Source organism: Sinohyriopsis cumingii, chromosome 16 (assembly GCF_028554795.1).
Source record: "Sinohyriopsis cumingii isolate HCF-2022 chromosome 16, ASM2855479v2, whole genome shotgun sequence".
Lineage (NCBI taxonomy): Eukaryota > Metazoa > Mollusca > Bivalvia > Unionida > Unionidae > Sinohyriopsis > Sinohyriopsis cumingii.
This window is the reverse complement of record NC_142976.1, coordinates 38,962,121-38,982,061: the sequence shown is the minus strand read 5'-3', so window position 1 is coordinate 38,982,061 and position 19,941 is coordinate 38,962,121. Positions and strand designations below refer to the sequence as shown.

At 32.9% G+C, this 19,941-nt stretch overlaps 1 protein-coding gene across 1 annotated transcript in view; it reads right to left on the bottom strand.

Moving 5' to 3' along the window:
* LOC149780247 (hemicentin-1-like) overlaps window positions 1–19,941 on the bottom strand; it is a 103,401-nt gene that overhangs the window by 20,647 nt on the left and 62,813 nt on the right. Inside the window, exons 6-9 of the mRNA XM_089937036.1 lie at window positions 13,772–13,956; window positions 12,229–12,446; window positions 8,463–8,584; window positions 3,214–3,397 (exon numbers count right to left, since the gene is read on the bottom strand). Coding sequence (XP_089793162.1) covers window positions 3,214–3,397; window positions 8,463–8,584; window positions 12,229–12,446; window positions 13,772–13,956 — 709 coding nt within the window. The remainder of the gene's footprint in view (window positions 1–3,213; window positions 3,398–8,462; window positions 8,585–12,228; window positions 12,447–13,771; window positions 13,957–19,941) is intronic.

The window sequence follows — 19,941 nt, the reverse complement described above, 5'->3', positions numbered from 1 at the left end:
GACTGTACATCCATGCATCCCATCTGTCAGCATCCATCAAAACATCTCATCTGTCTGTACATCCATGCATCCATCAATTCATCCCATCTGTCTTTACATCAATGCATCCACCAATATATTCCATCTATTTGTAATCCATGTATCCCATTTGACTGTACATCCATGTATCCCATGTTCTGTACATCCATGCATCCCATCAATATGTAAATCCATCCATCCATATATCCCATCTGTCTGTACATCCATCCATACATCCCATATATATGTACATCCATCCATCCATATATCCCATCTGTCTGTACATCCATCCATATATCTCATCTGTCTGTACATACATCCATCCATCCATATATCCCATCTGTCTGTACATCCATCCATATATCCCATCTGTCTGTACATACATCCATGCATCAAAAGAAGCTTATTAGCAAGACTGTACAATGAATCTGTAACCTTAGGATGATGACTAGTACATCTGCATGTCATGAAGTCATCGTGATTGGATTTTCAGGCCAGAAAAGCAAATTTTTAAATCAGTTACATTTTGCAAAACATTTTGGACTTACACTTCATTGATAAAAACCTTGCTGGCACAATAAAAATCCACTTCCTTGACAAAAACCTTGCTGGCACAATAAAAATCCACTTCCTTGACAAAAACCTTGCTGGCACAATAAAATTCCACTTCTTTGATAAAAACCTTGCTGGCACATTAAAAATCCACTTCCTTGACAAAAACCTTGCTGGCACAATAAAAATCCACTTCCTTGACAAAAACCTTGCTGGCACAATAAAAATCCACTTCCTTGACAAAAACCTTGCTGGCACAATAAAATTCCACTTCCTTGATAAAAACCTTGCTGGCACATTAAAAATTCACTTCCTTGATAAAAACCTTGCTGGCACAATAAAAATCCACATCATGAAGTAATCAAATGAAATATGATATGCATAATCCAATGTTGATATCCTGAGTAACTGTTCAGGCCAGTTAAAAAAAAATTCTCACTTTTACACATCTTAAAATGTTTTTGGCTTGAATTTAAAAAAAATAATTGTAAGCATGATAAAGCAAACATCATTTTAGACTAAAAAACTGAAATTTTTTAGGTATAAGGGCACATATATGTAGATGACATGACCTAATTATGGTCTTATACCTAATTATATGTAGATGATGTCATTACATGTTAAGGCTGTACACGTAATTATATGTAGATGATGGAATTACATGTTAAAGCCATATAAGCAATTATATGTAGATGATGTCATTACATGTTAAGGCCATACAAGTAATTACATGTAGATGATGTCATTACATGTTAAGGCCATACAAGTAATTACATGTAGATGATGTCATTACATGTTAAGGCCATACACGTAATTATATTTAAATGATATCATTACATGTTAAGGACATACACATAATTATATTTAAATGATGTCATTACATCTTAAGGCCATACAAGTAGTTATATGTTGATGATGTCATTACATGTTAAGGCCTTACAAGTAGTTATATGTAGATGATGTCATTACATGTTAAGGCCTTACATGTAGTTATATGTAGATGATGTCATTACATGTTAAGGCCTTACATGTAGTTATATGTAGATGATGTAATTACACATTAAGGCCATACAAGTAATTATATGTATAATGATGTAATTACATGTTTTGATCTTATAAGTAATTATATGCAGATGGTTTCATTGCATGTTAAGGCCTTATAAGTAATTATATGTAGATGATGTCATTACATGTTAAGGCCATACAAGTAATTATATGTAGATGTTGTCATTACATGTTAAGGCCATATGCGTAATTATATGCAGATGATGTCCTTACATGTTAAGGCCATACAACATAATTATATGTAGATGATGTCATTACATGTTAAGGCCATACAAGTAATTATATGCAGATGATTTCATTACATGTTAAGGCCATACAAGTAATTATATGTAGATAATGGAATTACATGTTAAGGCCATACAAATAATTATATGTAGATGATGTCATTACATGTTAAGGCCATACAAGTAATTATATGTAGATGACATCATTACATGTTAAGGACATACAAGTAATTACATGTAGATGATGTCATTACATGTTAAGGCCATACAAGTAACTATATGTAGATGTTGTCATTACATGTTAAGGCCCTACATGTAATTATATGTAGATGATATCATTACATCTTAAGGCCATACACATAATTATATATAAATGATGGAATTACATGTTAAGGCCTTACAAATAGTAATATATAGATGATGTCATTACATGTTAAGGCCTTGCAAATAGTTATATGTAGATGATGTCATTACATGTTAAGGCCATGCACATAATTATATGTAAATGATGGAATTACATGTTAAGGTCTTACAATTAGTTATATGTAGATGATGTCATTACATCTTAAGGCCTTACACATAGCTATATGTAGATGTTGTAATTGCACATTAAGGCCATACAAGTAATTATATGTAAATGATGTCATTATATATTTTGAGCTAATAAGTAATTATATGTAGATGATTTCATTGCATGTTAAGGCCTTGTAAGTAATTATATGGAGATGATGTCATGTGTTTATGCCTTATAAGTAATTATATGTAGATAATATCATTCTATGGTTAGACCTTAAAATTAATTATATGAAGATGATGTCATATCATTCTTAGGCCTTACAAGCAATGATATGCAGGTGATGTCATAATATGTTTAGGGTTTGCAAGTAATTATATGTAGATGATGTCATTGCATTTTTGGCCTTATAAGTAATATATATATATATATATATATATATATATATATATATATATATATATATATATATATATATATATATATAGTGAGAGAGAGAGAATATGGTTATTTGTTTAAGTAATTAGTCAATTCTTCACATATTTTTAAATTACTAAGATTATATATACTAATATTATTGCATACAAACATGGACATATTTTAATATTATACCAAAGTTACAGCTGAATGCAGTATCAAATGTAGAAAATATCTTACTTTTGAAAACTTTAAATTCAGTCCTTCATCATTGCTCACTATTTGGATTATACAGGTGAGACAGGTAAGTCATGAACTTGATGCATATCACTGCATACTTACAGTGATTTTATTGTACTATTTCACTTAAATGTACCAAGTGACTTTGAAAAACACATTTTCCACTTTTCTCCATGAACTTACCTGACCAACAGTGAATCATTGCTGTAGATCTCATATTTAGCACTGGAACGGAGAGGTCGGCTGTATCCTCTGGTATACCATGTCAAATTATATATCACTGTGCTAAACACCTGGCAGTGTAGAATGGCATTGTTTCCAGGCAAAACAGAGACATTACTTAGAACTATGATTTCTGGAGGTGGTTCTGTAAATGAAGTGATTTATCACATGATAACTGTGTTATCTAGATTAATTAAATGATTTTACCACATGACTACTGTATCATCTAGGTTAATTAAATGATTTTACCACGTGACTACTGTATCATCTAGATTAATTAAATGATTTTACCACATGATTTTACCACGTGACTACTGTATCATCTAGATTAATTAAATGATTTTACCACATGACTACTGTATCATCTAGATTAATTAAATGATTTACCACATGACTACTGTATCATCTAGATTAATTAAATGATTTTACCACATGACTACTGTATCATCTAGATTAATTAAATGATTTTACCACATGACTAATGTATCATCTAGGTTAATTAAATGATCTTACCACATGACTACTGTATCATCTAGATTAATTAAATGATTTTACCACATGACTACTGTATCATCTAGATTAAATAAATGATTTTACCACATGACTACTGTACCATCTAGATTAATTAAATGATTTTACCACATGACTTCTGTATCATCTAGATTAAATAAATGATTTTACCACGTGACTACTGTATCATCTAGATTAATTAAATGATTTTACCACATGACTACTGTATCATCTAGATTAATTAAATGATTTTACCAGATGGCTACTGTATCATCTAGGTTAATTAAATGATTTTACCACATGACTACTGTATCATCTAGATTAATTAAATGATTTTACCACATGATTTTACCACGTGACTACTGTATCATCTAGATTAATTAAATGATTTTACCGCACGACTACTGTATCATCTAGATTAATTAAATGATTTTACCACATGACTACTGTATCATCTAGGTTAATTAAATGATTTTACCACATGACTACTGTATCATCTAGATTAAATAAATAATTTTACCACATGACTACTGTATCATCTAGATTAATTAAAGGATTTTACCACACGACTACTGTATCATCTAGATTAAATAAAGGATTTTACCACATGACTACTGTATCATCTAGATTAATTAAATGATTTTACCACATGACTACTGTATCATCTAGATTAAATAAATAATTTTACCACATGACTACTGTATCATCTAGATTAATTAAAGGATTTTACCACACGACTACTGTATCATCTAGATTAAATAAAGGATTTTACCACATGACTTCTGTATCATCTAGATTAAATAAATGATTTTACCACGTGACTACTGTATCATCTAGATTAATTAAATGATTTTACCACATGACTACTGTATCATCTAGATTAATTAAATGATTTTACCAGATGGCTACTGTATCATCTAGGTTAATTAAATGATTTTACCACATGACTACTGTATCATCTAGATTAATTAAATGATTTTACCACATGATTTTACCACGTGACTACTGTATCATCTAGATTAATTAAATGATTTTACCGCACGACTACTGTATCATCTAGATTAATTAAATGATTTTACCACATGACTACTGTATCATCTAGGTTAATTAAATGATTTTACCACATGACTACTGTATCATCTAGATTAAATAAATAATTTTACCACATGACTACTGTATCATCTAGATTAAATAAAGGATTTTACCACATGACTACTGTATCATCTAGATTAATTAAATGATTTTACCACATGACTACTCTATCATCTAGATTAAATAAATGATTTTACCACATGACTACTGTATCATCTAGATTAAATAAATGATCTTACCACATGACTACTGTATCATCTAGATTAAATAAATGATTTTACCACATGACTACTGTACCATCTAGATTAAATAAATGATCTTACCACATGACTACTGTATCATCTAGATTAATTACATGATTTTACCACATGACTACTGTATCATCTAGATTAATTACATGATTTTACCACATGACTACTGTATCATCTAGATTAAATAAATGATTTTACCACATGACTACTGTACCATCTAGATTAAATAAATGATCTTACCACATGACTACTGTATCATCTAGATTAATTAAAGTATTTTACCACTTGACTACTGTATCATCTAGATTAATTAAATGATTTTACCACATGACTACTGTATCATCTAGATTAAATAAATGATCTTACCACATGACTACTGTATCATCTAGATTAATTAAAGTATTTTACCACTTGACTACTGTATCATCTAGATTAATTAAATGATTTTACCACATGACTACTGTATCATCTAGATTAATTAAATGATTTTACCACATGACTACTGTATCATCTAGATTAAATAAATGATTTTACCAGATGGCTACTGTATCATCTAGGTTAATTAAATGATTTTACCACATGACTACTGTGTTACTGAGGCTAACAAAGACATAACATATTCTTTTAAGTATTAGATCATGATGACATTGCAGATAACATGATGATATCATTTAGGTTAACGGCATGTCTGAGGCATCCAGTAATTTCACTATTGTAATACTATTTATTATATACGTAAGTGTGAAATTCGGAAAATTATTGGTGAAAAAATTATATTCTTCTCGTTCCACTAATTTAACATGTGAAAAATAAATGTTTATGCTTTAAAATGTGAAAATACAAGATATTTCCCATCATGCCATGTGATGCTTCCATGTGTATGCCTACAGAAGTTACAGCAATAAAAACATGCAGTTTGTGAGCTAAAACAAACAAACAAACAGAAATAGTGCTTCCTTTCACAAATGGACGTTAATATATTTTACTTAAGAAATGTCCCTTGTTGCCCTTCACATCTTTTGAAATTATTTCTCCTTACTAGTCCTTCACAACACTGATAACCAATTATGATGCACTGCTGAATTAGACTTGCTTTGTGGTTTATGAAGAATAAAATAATGTACAACATGTCAAAAATATAATTTACTGCAAAGGTCATCTGGATCCTACCACTCTCTTAAATCACATGTGTTATTATCATCAGCCAGGGAAAACAGGATGAATTACAAAAGAAGGTTGGGGTAGGTGTACTGTAAAGAGGGTTGGGGTGGGTGTAAAGTGAGTTTAATCTTCTATGCTTTTTTCAGGAGCAAGTTTGGTGCATAATAAAAAGAAAATTTTCATTTTCTGCCTCAATATTGGATATATTTATTTGTGTGGTGCAAAATACATGATATTTTAATGAGTGTTGAATCCCTTTGCTACAATGTCACATTTTTTTGTACAACATGCTGAAATATATCCAGTATTTACACAGAAGAAAATAGCCTAAATATTCCACTAATGTTGAGTAAAATAATTATTTTTGTCATCTTGGATAAATGGAATCTTCAATTTTTTTCAGTTCAAAATTAATCCTAACAAAAATCATTAAATAACTTAAATTATTAGTTCCCCAAGGCTCACAAAGAATAAAATCATTCAGCTCATGTCAAAGAATAAAATCATTTAACTCATGTCAAAGAATAAAATCATTCAACTCATGTCAAAGAATAAAATCATTCAACTCATGTCAAAGAATAAAATCATTCAACTCATGTCAAAGAATAAAATTCATTTAACTCATGTCAAAGAATAAAATTGATTTAACTCATGTCAAAGAATAAAATCATTTAACTCATGTCAAAGAATAATATCATTTAACTCATGTCAAAGAATAAAATCATTTAACTCATGTCAAAGAATAAAATCATTCAACTCATGTCAAAGAATAAAATCATTTAACTCATGTCAAAGAATAAAATCATTCAACTCATGTCAAAGAATAAAATCATTCAACTCATGTCAAAGAATAAAATCATTTAACTCATGTCAAAGAATAAAATCATTTAACTCATGTCAAAGAATAAAATCATTTAACTCATGTCAAAGAATAAAATCATTCAACTCATGTCAAAGAATAAAATCATTCAACTCATGTCAAAGAATAAAATCATTCAACTCATGTCAAAGAATAAAATCATTCAACTCATGTCAAAGAATAAAATCATTTAACTCATGTCAAAGAATAAAATCATTCAACTCATGTCAAAGAATAAAATCATTCAACTCATGTCAAAGAATAAAATCATTTAACTCATGTCAAAGAATAAAATCATTTAACTCATGTCAAAGAATAAAATCATTTAACTCATGTCAAAGAATAAAATCATTCAACTCATGTCAAAGAATAAAATCATTCAACTCATGTCAAAGAACAAAGAATAAAATCATTCAACTCATGTCAAAGAATAAAATCATTCAACTCATGTCAAAGAATAAAATAATTCAACTCATGTCAAAGAATAAAATCATTTAACTCACGTCAAAGAATAAAATCATTTAACTCATGTCAAAGAATAAAATCATTTAACTCATGTCAAAAAATAAAATCATTCAACTCATGTCAAAGAATAAAATCATTCAACTCATGTCAAAGAATAAAATCATTCAACTCATGTCAAAGAATAAAATCATTCAACTCATGTCAAAGAATAAAATCATTTAACTCATGTCAAAGAATAAAATCATTCAACTCATGTCAAAGAATAAAATCATTCAACTCATGTCAAAGAATAAAATTGATTTAACTCATGTCAAAGAATGAAATCATTTAACTCATGTCAAATAATAACATGATTCAACTCGTGTCAAAGAATAAAATCAATCAACTCATGTAATATATTTCATTTGAAATAAGCACATGTGTAAGATTCTGCACTTTTGTAATCTCCTTTTTATGAACAGCACAATGTACATTGTTTAAGTACTGATTTTCTTCACTATGAATTAAACAACAGTTACAACTGACTGAAATTCTGCCAGTTACATGCTTCTCACAAATTAATTTAACAATGATATATAAGTTCTAATCTGAAAAATTGCTAAATTAAACTGGCAGATTTTATTAAGATTAGTAATAAAAGTGCAGATTTTGCGCAATTTAAAATTTTACAAAACTTAAACCATGTGAAACATGCAATATACTGTTGGCATTCTATGACCCACACTAAGAATGTCTTGCTAGAAACTGCAATTACTTTTCCTCACCAAACTTGTTGTTTATTGGAAGGACCAATTATATAAAAAAAAAATTTGCTGCCTACTGTCAAGGATCATTTTACTGGAGTTGGTATTCAAATAATGATTTTTACTAACCACTGATGTCAAGGAAAGTTTGGACTGCCCTAGAACCAGCCACGTTAGTTGCATTACAAGTGTAGATCCCCTCAGCAAACTGACTGGCTTGTGGAATCTCCAGGATTGCTGTTCCAGAATCACTGCAAAATGTAGGAAGCTGAGTTAAGCATCTATTGGTTACTGCATTTGTGTGGGAAAATATGAACAAGTTTTTCATTGCAATACAGCATGACATAAAGAGTGAAGTATTACTCAGAAATGCAAGTTCATATTTTCCCCATACAAATGTAGTAACCATTATACTCATCATACTTTACTAGCTGAGGCTGAATAATAAAAAGAACACACTACAAGAAACAAAGTAGTTGAATTTACTTCACTGACTACCCATTTGATCTAGAATCAACCACAAAAACTGTTCACTATATTATATTTCATTGACTGGCTCCAGTTCCATACACCTATCTGAACTCAGTCATGTGTACACCCCATCTAGAAACATGTGCTTCTTTTCCCCATGTGTACACCACATCTAGACACTTGTGATTCTTTTCCTCATATGTACACCCAATCTAGGAACTTGTGCTTCTTTTCCCCACGTGTACACCCCATCTAGAAACTTGTGCTTCTTTTCCTCATGTGTACACCCCATCTAGAAACTTGTGCTTCTCCCCCCCCCATGTACACCCCATCTAGAAACTTGTGCTTCTTTTCCAACGCTCTCATCCTCATTGTTCCCACTGTTAAAATGAAGTCATACAGACAACATTATTTTGCATATCAGGGCCTGTAACAAATTGCCCATATATCTTTGACACAAGAACAACTGTGATTTCATTCAAGAGTGCTTTTAAAACACACCTATTTTGACTACAATAACAGACTTGGTGCTATGATACACCTTCAGCATATGCAGAACATGAAAGCTCACATATTTACACTGCTATGATACACCTATAGTGCATGTAGAACATGACACCTCTCCTGTACACACTGCTATGATATGCCTACAATGAATGCAGAACGTGATATCTCACCTGTAAACACTGCTATGATATGCCTATAGTGTTGCAGAACATGACATCTCTCCTGTACACACTGCTATGATATGCCTACAATGAATGCAGAACGTGATATCTCACCTGTAAACACTGCTATGATAGACCTATAGTGCATGTAGAACATGACACCTCTCCTGTACACACTGCTATGATATGCCTACAATGAATGCAGAACGTGATATCTCACCTGTAAACACTGCTATGATATGCCTATAGTGTTGCAGAACATGACATCTCTCCTGTACACACTGCTATGATATGCCTACAATGAATGCAGAACGTGATATCTCACCTGTAAACACTGCTATGATAGACCTATAGTGCATGTAGAACATGACACCTCTCCTGTACACACTGCTATGATATGCCTACAATGAATGCAGAACGTGATATCTCACCTGTAAACACTGCTATGATATGCCTATAGTGTTGCAGAACATGACATCTCTCCTGTACACACTGCTATGATATGCCTACAATGAATGCAGAACGTGATATCTCACCTGTAAACACTGCTATGATACACCTATAGTGTTGCAGAACACAACATCTCACCTGTATACACTGCTATGATACACCTAGTGTTTCTAAAACACATCTCACCTGTGTACACTGCTATGATGCACCTACAGTGTGATCAGAACACAACATCTCACCTGTATACACTGATATGATACACCTTCAGAGTATCTATCCTGCAACTACATCATTGTATAATTTGAACATCAAAATCTTAATGTTGTTAATAATGATGATGTCACTGGTAACATCTTAGCCAGAAATGCAATATTTTCTCTCACCATTAGATTACAGGCAAAACAATAAAACAGTAAATGCAATGATTTTACTGACAAACTGGATATGTGTCAATATGACACAGTAGTATATATGCTCTAAATCAGCTAATCCCATGGTGTGTATATATATGCTGATGAAATGAAAGGTACAACAACAAGTAATCAGGGAAGAGTGAGTGTGTGTGTGTGTGTGCACGCATGTGCATGCATGCATGCATGCGTGCATGTGTGTGTGTGTGTGTGTGTGTGTGATATGATTTTACATGTATCAGCACAATCCTGCCTATGCAATGTTGATTAAAAGTAAAGTCCCAAAAATACATAGATGCAAACACTTTAGGAAGATAAGCTCTTCCAAATAAATGAAAACATTTGGTCCAACAAGATCAAAGATAAAAGGTAAAGCATGACAGAATATTAAAATAGTAGATGAGGGGATCAAGGTATAAACTATTAAATTCTTCAAACAAATGGACAAATTTTTTAATATATAATACATATAGTTAGGAGTCCATGACATTCCTGAGGTAAATTATGATACAGTTTCTTAATTGAGTTTCCACGAAAACAATGTTTCCCACATGGAAAATTGATATGCTTGAATAGAATGGGTCCTAGGTACAATACCACTTCATCTCTGAAATCAATGAACACTGAAAATCAATCTACTACAGAAGGGAAAATCAGGGGATAACTCCTGTAAATTAAGTCAGGAAGGAAAATCAAGGGGTATAATTCATCATGAAATGCCAAGGTCTCATCTGTATAAAGGTAAATGCTAAATCTGGTCACAACCGAACAATCCTTGGTAAAGATATGACATGGAAATCAAAGTTAGGAGGATTGAAAATCAGGAGGCATAACTCTTACAAATGGTCACAAAGAAGGTTGAAAATAACACTCTGTGTTTCATCAATATAAATCTGTAATCCCAATAGTTTCAATAATTGTGTTTTATGCCTTTTCATTATTTTTGTTTCTTTCTTTAATAAAAGGTTAAAAAAAATCTCACATGTGTTGACAATAGCAATCATTATTATGTATTATCTGGCCAGTCAATTTTATGATTTTAGTAAATTTTAAAAATTCTAGTGACAAAGCTAGTACAATGTCTGTATTTTCATAATGTAAATCATTTCAATGTAAATTTCATGTCAAGATAATAAAGTACTCAAAATATGGGACAATTTAGTATCAATGGATTAATCAGGTGAATTATTATAGCAACATGTCCCAGATAATCTTGAATTTTAACACCCTTGAAACATTCTAAAAAAATAAAGCACAAAACCTGTAAACTCAATTCAGAATCTTGCTATTTAATGCATGTTTCTATGGCATTCACCAATCAGAAATAACCAGTATGACAAAATCATAATAATAAGAGATTGGGGATTGGTAAACAGTTGTTTTCAATACAATTTTTCCAACTATGGTGATTTTTATTATTAACTGAAATAAATTTACCAAAAAATTAGATAAACGTATAAAGAACATCAATGTAAAGTACAATTTTTTTATTTGTTATATACAGTGGCCTTAGGCTCTTAAGGTGATGCTCCACAGTTTTTGCTAAGTTTAACATTTTGACATGTATGGAATGTGCCTGAGGTTCAATCTTTGCAACCTACCAAAAGTGGGGCCTTTAACCTTGTTGGCAACAACAGTAACAGTGGATGCAAAAGTGGTACATACATAAGTCAAACGCAAGACTTTAAAAAAAAAGTTAAAAATAGACTGCAATGTTTTGCTGGAATGGACAAGAAAATGAAGCACAAGCTTAAAGGTTCCAATTGAAATTAAAATTATTTGTATAAAATTATAAAATGATATACAAAAATAATCCAGTTTATCCACAAAGAAATAATTCTAATGTAAAATTGTATGACTGATAGGCAAATGTACAGAATGCACCGTGTTACTCACCCAAAATACTGCTCAGTTCCCTTCTGTACCTCCTCTCTGAACCACCTAACAGTATATGGTACCATACTCTCAATGAGACAAGTAACCACAGCTGTGGTGCTATAGTAACCATGTGTAACCTCTGGCATGTGGACTTCAGGTGGCAAGGGCATCTGTGGGCTGATGGCAGTAGGAGTCAGTCTCTGAATCACAAAACCCTTGTCATCAATTCCACTCACCTGAAGAACAAAATGAGGATCATACAAATGTGGCTACCAGATGCCAAGAAAGGTTTGAAGACAGCCACAAGACTATTTAAGACTTAATAAATTTTCATAATAATCCCAAGAGTTAAGACCACTCTGGTGGCCTAGTGGTTAGAGCATCTGCCTTGGATGTGGGAAGTTGTGGGTTCAATCCCTGGCCGAGTCATAGCAAAGACTTATAAAAATGGTACTTACAGCTACCTTGATTGGTGCTCAGCATTAAGAGATAAGTGTTAGGACTGGTCAGCCTGGTGTCAGGATAATGTGACTAGGTGGGACATCATGCTACATGTCTGTGGCATGATGCCCCAGTGCTAGATGTCACTATAAACTGCCACACTGCAGATATCATAGCAATATGACTGAAAAAGTATTAAAACTACATTAAAAATGCAAATCTTTCATACATTTATTATGGCATTTTTCTAGACACTTATGATGGCATTTCTTCTAGACACTTATTATGGCATTTTTTTCTAGACACTTATGATAGCATTTCTTCTAGACACTTATGGCATTTTTTATAGATGCTTATTATGGCATTTCTTCTAGACATATTGTGGCATTTCTTCTAGACACATATTATGGCATTTCTTTCAGACATTTATTATGGCACTTTTTCTAGATGCTTATTATGGCATTTCTTCTAGACACTTATTATGGCATTATTTCTTGACACTTATTATGGCTTTTTTTAATCCTCCATAAAGGGGATGTTACAGTGTAGCATAATTATTCATGCATGAATCTTAATGGACCAAGTGTAATACACCCATAGTGTAGCATATATACTCATGTATGAGCTGGAATTAACCAAGTGTAATACACCCATACTGTAGAATGCATATTTGTGTATGAGTCAGAATCAACCAAGTGTAATACACCTTTAGTGTAGCATACATACTTGTGTACAAGTCAGAATTGACTAAGTGTAATACACCTATAGTGTTGCATATATAATTATGTATGAGTCAGAATAGACCAAGTGTAATACATCCATAGTGTAGATATTTGTGTATGAGTTGGAATGGACCAAGTGTAATACACCCTTAGTGTAGCATACATACTTGTGTACAAGTCAGAATCGACTAAGTGTAATACACCCATAGTGTAGCATCTATACTCATGTAAGAGTTGGAATTGACTAAGTATAATACACCCTTAGTATAGCATACTTACCTGTGTATGAGTCAGAATTTACCAAGTGTAATGCAGTCATAGTGTAGCATATATACTGGTGTATGATATGGAGCTGACCAAATGTAAAAAACCCACTCTCATTGAAAATTATACTGTACCTTAACATAGAAGAATTGGCCAGGTGGCATAAAGGAGCTAAGGTTGTATATTTCTGGCTGATCAGTGTCACGAATCAGGGGAAATTCCATCAGGGTCACCCCTTTGAGGTCAACCAGTTCCAGTCGAGAAAACCCACCAGGCTTTGGCAAGTTTGTGCTATTTATGAAAGTGAAGGTTGGAATTCCTGAAAGAGTATAACAATCACAAGAAAAGAACTGTGAGAACATATTTAAGAAAAATAAAGAAAGGAATAAATTTATAACATCTTAGGCATGAACTTTCATCAAACAGTACACATATTATATTTTTGATATAACATTTGAGCCATACCATGTAAAAACATGTAAACCATCTCAAGTAAAAAGTGTCCAAAATTAACAAACCTTATGAATATTACTGCAATTCATTTTGCCATTTATTGTAAAAGAAATAAATGTACTTTATACAGTGTTGCATTGTGGGCAAAATAAACCTCAAGAAATCTAAAGGACAATGACAGATGTGAACTATAACATGGTTCATACAGAAACTTCATTGGGGAATTCAAGTACTTTCCAGGACTTTTTAGTGACAAATATGTAGTTTCCAGGCACTCTAATTAACTGCATGAAAACTTAGGAAGAATGTTGACTATTGTCAAGGAACTGAGTGTATTTAATGTTTATGCTTTATACCTGAATTAAAATGTTCTCAGGTTTTGTTTCTGCTTGCAGCATTACCTGGGAGTGGTTTATTTGTGTCTTAAATTATTTCAAAATACTGAGTTAGGTTTCCCCATGATGAATGAGTGAAGTGCTTGCAATATGAAAAACCTATAACCTTAAGCTCTCTGGCAGTTGAATGCACCATAACCAGTATATTTATAGACTCAAGTTAAACAGTAATGTCACAAGTTTTGTCAGGAAGCTGTCCACTTTACAGGAGCAATCTTCAGCTCTAGAGGTTGGTGAAGTGTAAAATTGTGTTTTCTTTTCACTGTCTGTATTATGTGACAGAATTAATTTGATATATTGGATATCCCAGTATTTATTCTAAACATTTTACAGCTAGTGAGACCCATGTAATATAATGCCATATTAGACACACTATAGTCTGTTTTCAAGTTAGCCATAATATAACTGACTGGATGAATTGAATTCATTTAAATGTTGCTTCTATTACAAGATGACAAAATGTTCAAGTTCTTATTGTTCTGTAAGATTAATCTTCTTGGATACAGATTTGCACAGGATCTGGTTATAATAATAATAATCTGGTACAGTTGTTCAGATGAAATTATTTAATATGTAACAAGAAACTTCATATGTTCAGATATGTAGTGTGTATCATTGCATTTGTATGTGACTGTGTCTCATATACAACATGGCTTTGGTCAGTACATTTTCAGCTGTCTGAACTTGGAGGTGTGACTATGTGTCTAGATTTGGAGGTGTGAATTTGGAGGTGTGACTATGGGTGTGAATATGGAGGTATGACTATGGATGTGAATTTGGAGGTGTGACTATGGATGTGAATCTGGAGGTGTGAATTTGGAGGTGTGACTATGAGTGTGACTCTGGAGGTGTGACTATGGGTGTGAATCTGGAGGTGTGACTATGGGTGTGAATCTGGAGGTGTGACTATGGGTGTGAATCTGGAAGTGTGAAATTTGGAGGTGTGACTATGGGTGTGACTGTAGGTGTGACTATGAGTGTGAATCTGGAGGTGTGAATATGGAGGTGTGACTATGAATTTGGAAGTGTGACTATGGGTGTGAATCTGGAGGTGTGAATTTGGAGGTGTGAATTTGGAGGTATGACTATGGGTGTGACTCTGTAGGTGTGAATCTGGAGGTGTGACAATGGGTGTGAGTCTGGTGGTGTGAATTTTGAGGTGTGACTCTGGAGGTGTGACTCTGGAGGTGTGATTTTGGATGTAGAGATGATATCTTGGATGCAGAGTTGTAGGACTCAGTGTGGTTTTGTATAACCTGTGTACTACTGTCATTGGTGACATTAGCTTTGAGGACTCACAGTACTAATTCAGTTCCCATAGTAAACCTAAGCAAACACCATGATATTAAAAATCCAATAACTTAAAATGTCTGAGTGCTCATGATCAAACCTACATTTATCAGTATAGATGAAACCTGGATGTCAGCTTCTGAGTAGAGGAAAGGATATGAGCTGTGGCATTTTCTGGACCAGCATGTGTTTGAAACATGTGCTTTCAATTCTGTACCAATGAGTAAGGTGCTAACTTTAGTAATGGGTGTTCCAAACTCAAGACTTAAAGGAGTGAAATTCCATCAATAAAACAATGTTTCTATTTTTTTCTCACTTACAACTAGGATAAGTTCTCAAAAGATTCTTTTTCCTAAAACATAACTTACATTATTAACAAATCCTGGCCAGCCACACCCATATATACTCTATTTAATGTTCATCCATTTCCAGGCTAGTTCCCATTTATCCATACCATTAGTACCATGTGTCTTTGAGGAAGATACTGGTTTTCTTGTCATGAGGGACCAAAGCTTTAGGGCCAACAGGTATGCAAGAACAAGGGGGCTCTTGAGGGATCCTTTGGCTAACTGGGAGGGGTGGGTCATCTGGCTGCTTGATCATACGAGACAGTGGTGGTAGTCTGAAGATACATTATGGATGCCAACTGGATGCCATAACATATATCTTCCATTTTTAAATTTAAAAGTATCACTATTTGTGTGAAAATCCCAAACTTATTTGGTATCAATATTTGAGTGAAAACATATATATTTGTACATATTCTACTTGTAGATTAAATATTATTTGCATTTGTACAAATTCCATACTTTCTTCACCCTTGATGAATAATCATTACTCATTCATAGTTGTGCAAATTCATACTTTGGTACCCTTGGTGGTACATGCAACACTGCTATTTTTTGTATTCATTCCTAAACATTGATCATCCAGGGTGACAGAGCCATAAGTCAATCCAATTTGTGCATAATTTCTATTCAATGATTCTTGTTGATTACTTATATAAGTTACACATTACAATTTGTTCTGTTTGGAACAATTTTCGATGCAACATGACCAGAAATGTCCCATATTGAGACTTTGATTTTCAGTTACCATGATTGGTAGGCAAGTTGATCGGTAGGCAAGTTGATTGGTAGGCAAGATGATAGGAATGTTTTAACCATCAATATGATGTAAGCTGATCAAACATCTTTTGATAAATACACACAGTTCATTGCTTATTACTTGACCTCACCTATATACATATGCAGGAATATATCCCATGAGAGACACTTGACTGACTCTGTAATCAGCCATAAGAACTCAGTCAACACACAATCCTTTCACTTATATCATCTCAGGGGGCTACAGTCAAAAACTAGGCTCAGTACCAATGTCCCAGTCAACACAGCATCCTTTCAATTTCATCATGTCAAGTGGCTAGAATCCCCAACAAGGCTCAGTACCAATGTCCCAGTCAACACAGCATCCTTTCAATTACATCATGTCAAGTGGCTAGAATCCCCAACAAGGCTCAGTACCAATGTCTCAGTCATGTCAAGTTACATTATGTCAAGTGGCCACAATTCCAAGCAAAGCTCAATACTAATGGCCCATTCAACACAGCATCCTTTCACTTACATCATGTCAAGTGGCTACAATCTCAAACAAGGCTCACTTCTAATGAACACATCAGCAAACCAACCAGAAGTCTCAATGAATATCTATGTGACCCAACTCTAAATTAAAATCCAATTTCAAACATTTTAAAAGGATCTTTTTTTTCGTTCATGATTTTGATATCAGTAAATCAGTATTTTTCAATGAAAAATATTCTTTCAAAATTCCAGCAATTCACAAACACTAATGAGTGTTTTCAAGTACTTTTTCAGAACCTTTTAGAACCATCCTCAAATTTATGCACTTTTCAGGGTAACCATCAAACTTCAAGTGCTTTTTAAGATTGTGTCAACCCTGTATCAAAACTGGAAAGAAAAAAAACAATGCCCAAGATGGCCTGAAATGGTTTCATTTGTTTTATGGTAAATTAGCCTTTAATTCCAATCTAAAAGATGTTGGTCTTGATAGTGTGTATGTGCTGTATTTAAAGGTACATGAATACAATAATAACACCAATGAAAATTGAAGCTCTAAGGCAATCTGGACATAAAAATCTGGATGAAAGGTGGCCCTATATGACAATTATTCAAAATTGGTAAAGTTGCTTTTATAAGAAATAGATTTTTAACAAATCCCATTTACAATAAAACAATGCAAGATTATATGGCATAATTTGTAACAACAACAGTCCCTGCAACAGACTGATGCTAATGTCCAAAATGAATTTACAGGAAGTCTCAAAATAGTTTGTTTCTTTCTTCAACTTGTTTCTTTCAATTGTTAAGTATTGATTTTGTCCTCAATATTCTTGATATTCTCCAGCATGTGTGTGTGTGTGTGTGTGTGTGTGTGTGCGTGTGTGTGTGTGTGTGTGTGTGATTTGCATTTTTAATGTAGCTTTAAAAGAATTTCAGTCATGATGCTAGCACTGGGGCATCATGCTGCAGACATGTAGCATGATGTCCCACCTAGTTACATTATCCTGACACCAGGCTGAACAGTCCATAACACTAACCTCTTAATGCTGAGTGCCAAGTAAGGCAGCTGTTAGTACCATTTTTGTAAGTCTTTGGTATGACTCAGCCGGGGATCAAACCCACAACCTGCTGCATCTGAGGCGGACATTCTAGCCACTAAGCCACTGAAGCAATCTTCTCCAGCATATCAAATTAAACAATGAAAATATGCTTTTAAACAGTTTTTGAGCTATTTTCATGCCATAACTGTAGTACAATAATCTCAGACATTGCTTTTGTCCTTGAACCCAATATCATTGTACTCCTCCCAGATTCTGCTAAAGAAAAACCACATGCCAAGTTTGGTTTAATCCATAATTAATATTTTTAAATATAAAATGAAACAACCAATTCCTCAACTGGCACTACTGGTATTCAAGTTATTCATCAGAAATATCCAGAAACTAAGTCTGGTTAAACTCCATTCCTACTCATTAGTGTTTTTTCATGCTCACAAGCCAGTACTGATATAAACACAAATAAAACCTTTCCAAGTTTTGAATATCAACTTGCTTATTTAAATGGATGAAATGGAAAGTGGTGAGAATTTGCACTAGCATTTTTGTGGTTGTAGGTAAATGCACTCTGTAATAATCGAAGCTGAGGGTACATGGATATAACAGAGGTTACATGGATATTATAGAGGGTAGAGTTGTTTGAAAATCAAGTATATATCAATCATCATGTATAATTCATGACACTAATCTATTCATTACAGCAATGTATATTTAGGTGTGAAACCATAAACCAGTGCACCAAATTAATACAAATAATGAGACACAATCCATGATACAATACATATTGATACAAAAAATGAATCAGTAGGCAAAATACCAATAATATAATCATTGAAGATTAAAAGCAACTTTTTATAAGGCAAGTATCATTTTGTATTATCTTCCTAAATTTTGTGTCAAACACTACTACAAGCTGAAAGGGCAATAACTCTAACAAAAACTGCGGCTGCAGCAAACTGAATTTTTCTTATGTGCACCTCCAGGTCAATGACTATAATATTCCTGAAGTTTCATGACAATCCATCAAAAACTACATAACTAAGTCTACTAACAAGACTGTGTCATACACTGCTATGAAATAATAAGTGCAAAAACTGAAGAAAAATTTTTTTTTAGGCCCAGCAAAGTGATTTGAATCTTCAGGTCATGAAATAAATTTCATTAAAAACTGTGGAACTAATTGCACAAACAAGATGGAACATGACCTCAATAGCAAACTAATTAAATAACAAACACATTCAATAACAAACACATTCAATAACAGACCCAATGAATATAAATTCCTGCTTTTCAGTAGCAGATGTTCTTTTTAAAATGAATCTACATACATGAAATAACATGCCACCATTTACCTGTATAAATATGTCTCCCTAGCTAACATGTTAATCAGTAAGCATTATTACTGGATAGTGATGTACTAAACAATTAATGGACATTGATGTTACATTTACAGCACAGTATCTTGGTCTAAAAGCCACTTGATAGGTAGTGTAGCAAACATAAGGCAAGCAGGTGGTTGATCATGACCACA